The 10,587-nt window shown below is 35.4% G+C and overlaps 1 protein-coding gene across 13 annotated transcripts in view; it reads right to left on the reverse strand.

Moving 5' to 3' along the window:
* Positions 1–10,587, reverse strand: part of PLPP4 (phospholipid phosphatase 4) — a 186,430-nt gene that overhangs the window by 84,910 nt on the left and 90,933 nt on the right. For 9 of the 13 annotated variants that reach the window (XM_082764698.1, XM_082764709.1, XM_082764710.1 and 6 more), the window contains 4 exons: positions 5,831–5,969; positions 4,628–4,808; positions 2,031–2,111; positions 1,215–1,274 (listed from right to left, as the gene is read on the reverse strand). The exons of 1 other annotated variant lie outside the window; for it this stretch is intronic. In XM_082764698.1, the coding sequence (XP_082620824.1) occupies positions 1,215–1,274; positions 2,031–2,038 (68 nt within the window). In that variant the 5' untranslated portion in view covers positions 2,039–2,111; positions 4,628–4,808; positions 5,831–5,969. The remainder of the gene's footprint in view (positions 1–1,214; positions 1,275–2,030; positions 2,112–4,627; positions 4,809–5,830; positions 5,970–10,587) is intronic. 3 more of the 13 variants (XM_082764711.1, XM_082764700.1, XM_082764701.1) reach the window with 3 other exon arrangements.

Genomic DNA, 10,587 nt, shown 5'->3' on the forward strand with positions numbered 1-10,587 from the left:
ATCAAAGCAATAGTATAATGTCCCACAGAGAGAAGGAGTTGCACAACCCACATTTTATCTCAGCAAGACTGCACAGCTAAATGTAGGGATCACTTTGAAAATGAAAAGAGGGTGGGAATTTGATAAGATACTGATATGATTTTATATCTCATTTTCTATAACATTTATTGAGGAAAAAAAAAAAGAATCTCAGAAACTCTCAAACTATTCATTTCAGGATTGGGCAGAATTGGAGAATCTTAGGAATAAGGTACTGTGCTATCAGCTGTGATAATATCAGTAGAGCCTCTGCAAAAGAAAAACAAGTTATGTGGTAAACAAAGGGGATCCCAGCAGAGCAAAATCTTACTGCAACATCTGTGTTTATCCTGTAGCTGTTCTACTGGAGGCTTTTTCACAAGGAATGCACAAGGGAAAGTCTGGAAAACAGGGCAATATTCTAGTCCTTACTAGGCTGTGTTGCATATGCATACATGTTAACAGCATGGCACAGCAGTGAAGTTGCACAGTGAAACAGTTCGTGCTGAGTACTTCATGCCTGTTGTGTGTTTGGGGGATTGCTCCAGACTGTATGTAGGCACTAGACTGGTGTGATACATACACAGACTGTATGTATCACTAGAACTCGATACCCATAAGGGATAGGAGAACATTAGCTGAGTTTCAGTTCAGTTCCAGATAAGGTGGATATTCCAGCTTATTTTCATCCAAATAAAATTCAGTAACTGTGCTCTGAGATGACATCTCATTTCTTGTCAACTTCTGTGATCTCTTAATGACATCATCCTAGTCCAAACTGGTTAGGAACCTTCTGGAGGATGAGTTCTCAAGAGACAACTCACATCATTAAGAAGCAGGCTCCCACTGAACAGGGCTGAGATTTTTGGTCACCTAGAAATCCCCCAAAAATCCCACAAAACTTTGTTCTACAATATATAAAGAACTTCATCAGAAGGAAATATGCAGCAATTGTAAATTATAGATCTAATGAGTTCTAATTCGAATTCATAGAATCATAGTATTGTTTAGGTTGGAAAAGAGCTTCAAGACCATCAAGACCAACCACCAACCTGACCTACCAAGTCCTATTGTTAAGCCATGTCCCTTAGCACCACATCCACAAATCTCTTAAATACTTCCCTCAGCAGTCCAACACAACGTTTGAAACCAGGCTGTATAGAATTTAGAAATTGGAAATAGCATCTTTTACTTACTCTGTAATGAAAGTACACATGGAAGATGCAGGCAACACCCAGGACTTTTCAATTACAGATCTACAGATGACAAATACATCATTATTACTTCTTTTTATGAAATCTACCTCTGGTACTTTATGCTTAATGGACAATGAAATATAAAATCTAAGTCACTACTACAAAAAGTAGGACAAAAAAGCCATATTACTCTGCTGCCTTATACCTAGTCTGGCTGCAAGTCTATACATTTTTCTTGCCATTTTAGAAGCTACATTTTAGTAAGCACAGTTTCAATATTTATCGTGTGCGTTTTGGCTCAGGGCTGTTAGTGTTTTTAGAATAAAGCTTCTTGCATATATTTATAACTTAATTCCTTGCCAAGACCCTTCAGATCTTGGCCATGAGTGTTCAGTTCTTAAGATGTTTTTACTATTAAAAATACCTTTAATTTTTCAAATAATAAGAATATATTTTTTAATAAAATACATTAAAAATGCTTTCATTTCATGCTCCTGGGACTCAGGGAGAAGAAAGAGTAAAAGCTATGTTAGGCATTTTCTCCCTCCTGTTTCTAGCCTTTAACATGCCCGAAAATGCACCAGTAAATAAAGTGACCCACCTAAAATGTTTTAGCTATTGCTAAAATATTTTTTTGTCCCCTCTGCACTAGCCAACACTCATTTTAGTGATATTCTTGGAAAAGTCAGCTAAAATATAACAGAAAATTAGTTCTTTTTATGCTATTTTACTAGATGAATTACCCAGGAAATTCTGTGGAGAAGAACTCTTACCCTAGCATATTTTGAAACTTTATAGAACAAGATTTGTACATACCTGTTCATTTCAATGCTACACAAGCCCACAGTAAAATCAGTGTTAAGTCTTTATTCATGCTTTTGCACTTCTGTACTGTGGCTGCAGGAAATAAGCCATTAAAAACAACACAAAAATACATAATATGTTCTATTATTAGTACTATTCATCAATACTATTACAAACAGCTCCTAGAGAATAAAATTAAATCAGTGTTGTTGTCTTATGTGTTATTCATAGGGATAACAAGGAACAGTCTTGGTCCAGGAAGTTCACATCTTTATTGGTAAGTCAGAGAAGAAATGGGGAAGGGTTGATTATATTGATTTCAGGTATAAAAAGGGCAGATCCAAAAACCATTTTTCATTTAAATCCTGTTGACTTTCATAGAAATTGGGATCATAAAAAAACCTGCCTCAGAATGTTTATCAAAGAATCTGAATTCATCATGGTATTCATATCACCTCAATTTGTCATCTCATATGTTGTGTAATTTAAGACAGACATTTAAACTTCCTTTATAGTCAATGCAGACAGAGCAGCATCTTAAGAGAGGAAGTCATACTGTTCATTTTTGGTACAGATTTGTGATGGGATAAATTGCTTTATGGATGATATGCCTGAGTATGATGCTACTTATGAATGTAAAAATATACGCAGGTTAAAATAAGCTAATTAAAATATTTCTCATGAGGGCTAAAAGGCTTTATAATTTTTTTCATTTTCTGTGGTTTTACCTTTGTTTTCGTTAAAGCTAGTTTGACAATATTTGTTAGTAATGTTTAAAAATGCATCCACCGTGAAATATATTTTAAAATATTCATGGGATTTATTCAATGAAGTCATCTAAGCCATAAGATCTTTAAACTCCAATCATCTATTTACATGTACAAGATATTATAAACTACCTAGTCTCATGAACTTGACTCTAGGAGTGACCTTGCATTTCAAAGAGGTATTTCAAGCTGATTTCCAACCTCTTGAGAAAGAACTCAGTCAAGCCTAAAGACTTTGGCTGTAGCACAGATTTCAGCAGATGCCAGCCAGTGTACAAAGGTTAGGTCCCAAGTTATAGGTCAATGTAGTGTTTAAAGTCACTGTAAAAGGAAATAGGATTTTAAATGATGGCTAAATCTTTTTGAAGATTGCACTTTTTGACGTCAGCCAATCTCTCCTCTGGCAGGGGCACCATTGGAGTTTTAGATCTTGGGCAACCACTGTTTCTCAGAACTGGTTGCCAAGTTCACAGCATGCGTTTCTCACCAGGACCTGCAGCTTGCTTCAAACGAACATAGGCTTCTATTTAGTAACTCCTTTCAAAATCAATACAACACAGATTTGCTGTGGCACCAGACGGACTTTTGCAAACAACCTGGCATTTATTACTCATTTGGAAAACATTATCTTAGGATTCTTAAATCAGAAGAAAAATAAGAGGTAAAAACATTTTTGACGCTGCCTATCTCCTTGTCCCCTTCTCTAAAAGTTTCAGCTTCCCCTCTCTAATGTTCACAATGTTTGCCCAGTTTCCTGACATGTTATTTCTTTCATTCTGGGTTGCACTCATTCTGTTTTCAGAGGTTCCATCCTCCTTGGCTGCCAAAGGCTAAAAATATGTCTGGTCACTCATCTTCTACCAGTGCATCCAAGATAATCCTATTCATATGCTGATGGTCCTTGAAAAGCTCTTCATTCCAACCTGGCAAAGCCTACAAAAGTTACCTAATTCCCTTCAATTCTGCTTTTCTGGAATAGAAGTTTTCCCTTAGTCCTGACAGAACCAAAGTAAATGGGTAAAATGAGCCAACACAGCAATTGACAATACAAAAGATGAATGGGTAAAATTAACCATATCCATCTTTCATAAGAATAACATTAAAATTTAGCACCTCTCTCACAGCTACTCAAAAAAGATGCCGTTGGTTTAAAAATAATGAATTTTTAAATGTAGCAGCTTGGATTTATTTCTTTTTTTTTTAATTACTTTTTTTTTTTTTTTTTTTTTTTTTTTTAATATTCACATGGCAGGCATTCATGGTTACAAACAGGAGATTTAGACTCTCTCCTAGAGTGTTTTGTGTCCAGTATGGTGCAGTGGGTGCATAGGGACAGAAATATTATATGAGAGCAAGAGAAAAAAAAATCTTGATACTGAAATATTAATTCCTGAATCCCACTGCTCAACATTTAGCTTTCAATAAAGGAGAAAATTTTCTGGTGAAGTGTGAGAGGGCCCTGAACACATCGTCCCTTTTCCCAGTGTTTTGGGGCACATGGCAGAGCTGCCCCTTCTCTCTGGATGAGCACCCACAGCAGTACAGCCAGCCCTGCCCATGGGAGCTGCTGGATGCTGAGGCTGTGCTACAGCCCCCTCACCCAGTTTCAGCACCCACTGCACTACAGCCACCCGCACCATGCCCTGATAGGCTGTGTGCACAGAACAAAAACGGTTTAGCTTGCAAAAGACAAGAAAATGTTGTGTAAAAATGCCATTAAGGATAGAGCTCTGAAGAAAAATAGCTATAGCACACCCATAACTAACCACAATCTCTTAGCTCTGATACATTATTACAGAAAGTGGCATTAAAAGACTCTATAGTATTAACAGAATTACATACTGAGCTGTCTAAGAGATCCAGATGGTTTCTTCCTAACACACACACTCCTCAGTTTCTCATACATTGGCTTCCCTGCTAGCAGCTCAGGTCTGCAATGCTGTGAAAATCTGTAATGTGAGCTGCTGTTCCAATCATCCTTCCCATGCCAGGGAGTGAGATGGTTTCAGAAAACATTGGAATCCTACAAAAATGAACACAGGCCATGAATTATTGAAGACAAGTATTAATATCTACAGAATAAATAATATATGTTGAGGCAAGTCTCAACATTTTCAAACTTCTTTTGTAATTTGACTCATTGTTCTTTGCATGCAAAATTATACTCATATAATCTACATTACAATCAACTAAATTTGGATTTTTGAAAATCCAAATGCGTTCGGATCCAAATCCAAATCCTTTTTTTTTTTTTTATATATATACTTCTTAGCTCCACAGAATGCAATACAGGAGGAGGCATTATTTTTACTGGTGGACCAGAGATGGGTTTTCAACATCCCTAAAGTTTTAGACAGAGAAGATTTGAAAAACATTACAATTGTATCATTTAAATTTGAAAAAAAAAAAAAAAGAAATTGAAGATTAGCCACAGAACCATGACAGTCTGACTGAATTATTTTGTGGTGTGCAATAAATACTATTGTAGTGATGGGTACCAGGGGACAGTAAGAAGATAAAAGGAAGTTAGAAAGATGGATCCATAGGATGTCAGGAAGTGATAAGGTTGAGCGATAGTACGTTTGCTGACAGTAACAGCTTTTGGATTTGTCATATACAGAACTAGAAGCATGACTATGTGACAGCTTCTCAATGCAGTCTTTGTGGCTCTTCATGGAGAAATAATCCTCTCAGAAACTACCATGGCTCTGGACTTAAACTTTTGGCAAAGATCCCAGAAAAGAAATTTTGGTAAGAGACTAAATTATTGGTTTTTTGTTTGTTTATTTTTTATTTTTTTATATATTTTACCAGCAGATAAAAAATATCAATTTAGAAAGTGTGCCTGAGCAGCAGAAAAAGGAAGAAGTTCCATATATACTATATATACATATTTTTATCAGACTCATCTTCAAATGACATTATAACCTCTCTTTTCAAAAATGTGTCCTACATTTTGTCATGTAACTGCACTTGCCTAAAAGGTGGAAAACAGACCACAAGCAAATTATTCCATACACAAATATCCTAGTACATATGACTGACCTTAGAGCAGCAGCCTGGTTGAGGACTGTGATGGCAGAGGGTGTTTTTCCTTTTGGGTGTGAAACTCCTCAGATACTTCAGGTTAGCACTTAACAGAGGCTGTTTCCAGATACAACAGGTGTTTCTGGAGTGCGGTAATCTAAAAACAGGAAAAGAATAGTTATGTTTCCATCAGAAATAGAAATATAAACATTTTTTTTTTTTAAGGACTTATTAAAAAATCAGAGTTAACAGAGGCTTTTCATATTGTCTGTTTTAAAGTGAAGAATCTTATGAGAGCTCCAGCAGAGATTTTCCTGCTCCATGTCTGGTAGATGAGACTTCTGAAAAAATGAGATTTCAGTGGTACTTGGATTAGACTAGATGCCTGAAGATACAGGCTTTACGGATTCATACCTTTTGAAAAGTCTAGAAATTCTAAATTCCTTTCACATACATGGTCCAAAGAAGACCAGATAATGTGTCCACCATATATATGTGAACCACAAGTCAACATTTCTAAAGCAATCAGCATGCAAAGACTGTGCCAAAATTGTCTCAGAAGGGAATGAAAAGCCAATCTAAGGCTGCTCTGTTATCAAAAGGCACCGCCCCATCCTTCCTCTTGATCCTGGTTCCACGTAATTGGCCTTAATTTATTGCTAATATTAAGTGGCCTACAGGGTAAATTCAGTCACTGGGTAAATTCACTACTCAAACAAAACCATTTAGTTTTTGGAGGTTACATTTTCAGTCCAATGATTCACTGCAAAACTGCTTGAATACTAATGCTTGCTTAAAGAAGGAGGAGGGAACTTGCAGCTGGAGGAGGTGAAGTTAACCCCTTGAGGTGGTGAGGCCAGTTGTGAAAACGCATCCTAATATTCTCAAAGAGTCCTTTATTCCTAATAGTAAAGCTTTGAAGTATCGTGCATAATAAAAAACAATTTCATATCCACAGGAGATTTCAATTAAATAATTTCTAAAGAATGAAAGATTTTAACACAATTATTACGTCTTTCATTTAAAAAGTGGTAAAATAGTCTGCCCTATAATCACCTCACATTTGAGCAAGCCATAGATCATACAGCTGTATATTCCAATTCAGAAAGCATTTCAATTTTTATTTATCTATATTACAGTTAAGAAATATTATGAAAATGAGTAGCGTTTGATTGATTTTGGTGATTTTGTTTGCATAATGATTGTGTAGATTCCCTTTTCAGTGATCAAAACAGAAGTAAGGACCAAAATAATTTCCTGAAATATAGTGAAAAAAAAGTAAAAATAATGTTTAAAGTAATATATTTACCTTCCAGCTTTAACTTTGGTATAGACAAAGTAAAATATGTTAGTTGCTCCAGAATGCTTAAGATTTCTGTACTATGAAAGCAGCTTTGAAATATCAATTTTCTAATAGCAAAGAAAATATTAAAATGAACTTTTCTTTGTAGTCTAGTTAATGTAAACACAAAATGATTCCCTTCCTCCCCACTTTTAGTGACAACTAACCTTGTTTCTGTTTTGTCTTCTCTTAAGTATATCTATATTATAAAATGATGAATTTTTAACTTATATTCTGTGGTGTAATGGTGAATTAAAAAAAAAAAAAAAAGGAAAAGAAAAAAAGTATTCAACTCCATGGTGTTCTAGGCTGGTCCACTGTTCTGTTGCTTGAATGAAATTATACAAATTCATTTACCAAACTTAGTCCTCAGTAATGTCACTACACTGTTTTGGCCCCATAAACGTGAAATTATTTTAAGTTACTAGAATTCAGTGCTCTTCAAATCTAGGCAGTTTTCTCTATAATAACAGCTAATGTAGACTAAGCATTATGAATAAAAGCTTAAATATGCACACCTCACTTTGATGCTGAAAAATAAAAGCTGCCTTACAGTAATATTCAAATGAAAAATGAATGCAACAGCCAAAGCTGATTGGCTAAATTGCAGAAGAATATTCGGTATTCTGTATGCAGAGCTGCCATAGCACATAAGAATAGAACCCCATATAACTTAATCCAATTAAAGTAACTAGAATTTTATTCAGATTAATATAATTTCAAAGCCAATGTTATTATGTAAGTAAATTAATACATGTTTGGAATGTAGATTTATTCTGTTGTAATCCTTGCCAATTTATCAGACTGTAAATATATATATATATATATATATACATATATACATTAAACATCCAAACCAGGACAAGTATTTTCTTATTGAAACCAAATGAAAAACAGCCTGCAAGAAATTTGGCCATTGCTTTCTGTATTGCCACATAATAAAACATATAGCACCAAAAAAAAAATATATATATATATATATATATTTCAAAAGGTAAATTAAAACCCTTTTGATGTCTTCATACGGAAACTTGTTATTATGTTTTAACAAAGGCAACAACATATCCCAGCATTGTTTAAAGTTTAGCCAGGTCTTTGAAATATGTGACCTCTGAAAATTGTCCTGACATTTGCCTGTTCCCATTTTGAAATACCTCTGCACTTTCTGATATGTTTTCTCTTCTGTTAAAATTAATGATCTAGCTCTCTAAAGATTTTCTTGTAGCACAGACTAGTACAGTGATATAGATCTCCCTAAATTAAGATGAATGTTTTATAGCCTTTTTCTTCTAAGTCACAGATTCTTCTGAGAAGTTGCACGAATCTGGGACTTTTTAGTGACTAAGCAGAATGGGCAGCTCCCCAATTACTGAAATCAAATCTGCATGTTTGATGTTCATAGTATATAAAGGCAAAGCATCCAAGAACTGACAGACAATTCAGAGATTCTGCTGTCTCTATGATATAGAGTACATTACCTTCTTTAGAGCTATACCAGGAGTTTCTCAATACAAATTGCTAATTTGAATTACTCCGGTTAGTTTGCAACTTGGACTAACTGAATGGCTGGAACTCGAGTTTATGTTGGACTCCAACGGACAGACAGTGATACATGTATATCATATTTGTGCGTAGAGGAAAACAAACCTCTGCCCCTTCCCAACATAGGCATTTTCAGGTCTACATATGCAAAGGGTAATGTATATAGCCTGCGTCTGTGTGGTCTGGTTTTGATTTTAGTTTCATTTGGTTTGTACACAGTTTTATTTTCAGTCTTTTCTGAAGAATTCCCACCTATAATGTGATTTTAAAGATCTGAATATACTGCTGACCATTCCACCCTCATCTCTTCTAGCATCTTCAACTTGATCCTTATCCTCTGCAACTCAGTAGGAATCTATATATAAATATGTATTTTGACGCAATTTGATACCTTGGAATAAACTTTTCAGCCTTTAATTTTTTTTCTCTTACTGACTAACTTGTCAGTTCTGCCACAGAGGCTGTCAGGTGCTACATGAAGTAAATGCATTCTGTGAATTAATATTTATAAAGATGGGCAGTAGGATGTGATTTTCATGAAAGAGATTTCATGCCAAATACAAAGTATTTGTGTATTAAATTGACCATCATCAAAAGAAATAATGCATTGAAGGATGACCTTTACTTATTCATTTATGCCATCAGCCTTAATTCAGAAACCCAGCAATATCCTTTAGAAGGATAATTATATAGTTAACCTCACACGTAAATCTTCAGTATAAAAATTAGGCATATGGACTGAATGATATTTCAACTTTCAGCTTCCATTCTACAGCATTTATTTAGGCTAACAAGAAGAACCAAAGAAATAGCTTGTAAATTCAAGGACATTATCCCGAGTCCTTGCTTGAATTCAAATCAAGTCTAAAAGATCTGTGACAGAAATACCTCATGTTACTTGCTTCATTTTGCAAAAATCTGAATATCATACTTTAGAGGGCTCATAAGTGCTGTTTGTTCTTGTGCTGCAGAGAGCTTGAGATTGAAGTGTCATGGCAGTGGGTGAGCAATCTCATCTCCCATCTCCCAGTACTGAATGTGTACTGAGTCCGAGGATTCATCTTTGATGAAAAAAGGATGATTATGCTTCCCTACAGAAACGCACTTACCCGAGAAAAGTGATCTAGAAGCACACTTCCTTAAAAGAGTGCATAAATGTCGTAATATTTGAAGTTTCTGTCCTGCAATAAGGAGTTTGTTGCTTATAGAGTACCTCCTGAAGCACATTACTGCTTTTCCACATGCAGACCACCAAGGGCATTGTGAATGAGCTGCAGCAGAGGCTGTGCACTCAAGCAATCAGTACACGGATTGCTGTCAGTTTAAGGACTATTACTTCCCCAATGGCTTATTCAGGGTTATGTCAGTAGAACAGAAGTTCTTCAGTAGAAATCAAGGTGCTGTCATGATTTATGATGTATTCAGACAAGCTAGCAAGTTGCAAAAATAGCTTTAAATCATACCTATTTTCCATCCTTAGACCTGGTCAGGAATGAATGTGGATTTTTATTTATTTGGTTGTTGGTTGGTTTGGTTTTTTTTGGTTGGTTGGTTGGTTTTGTTTTGGAATTACAAATAAATGCATTAAAGTAAGTTTAAACATGTTCCCTAACACTGGCAGACAATAGTCCTTCCTGAAAGGTTGTATTGACTGCCAGGGACTGGCAGAATGTGATTTGGATATATCCATGCAGAACATCATAGCAGCTGCTGCCTTGAGAAGAATTAGTTCCTTTCAAACTATGCCTAGATAATCTTTCTCTAGTGCCCAGACTTGTTCAGTGATTTCCATTTCTGTGTCCATACCCTTCCTTCTTGTCCAAAAGAACATCCTTTGTGATGAGATTTGGAAATCATTCCAGAGGTGATGTTTCTAATTGCAGACTCACTA

Source organism: Aythya marila, assembly GCF_965140915.1.
Source record: "Aythya marila genome assembly, chromosome: 7".
In the NCBI taxonomy this organism is placed as follows: domain Eukaryota; kingdom Metazoa; phylum Chordata; class Aves; order Anseriformes; family Anatidae; genus Aythya; species Aythya marila.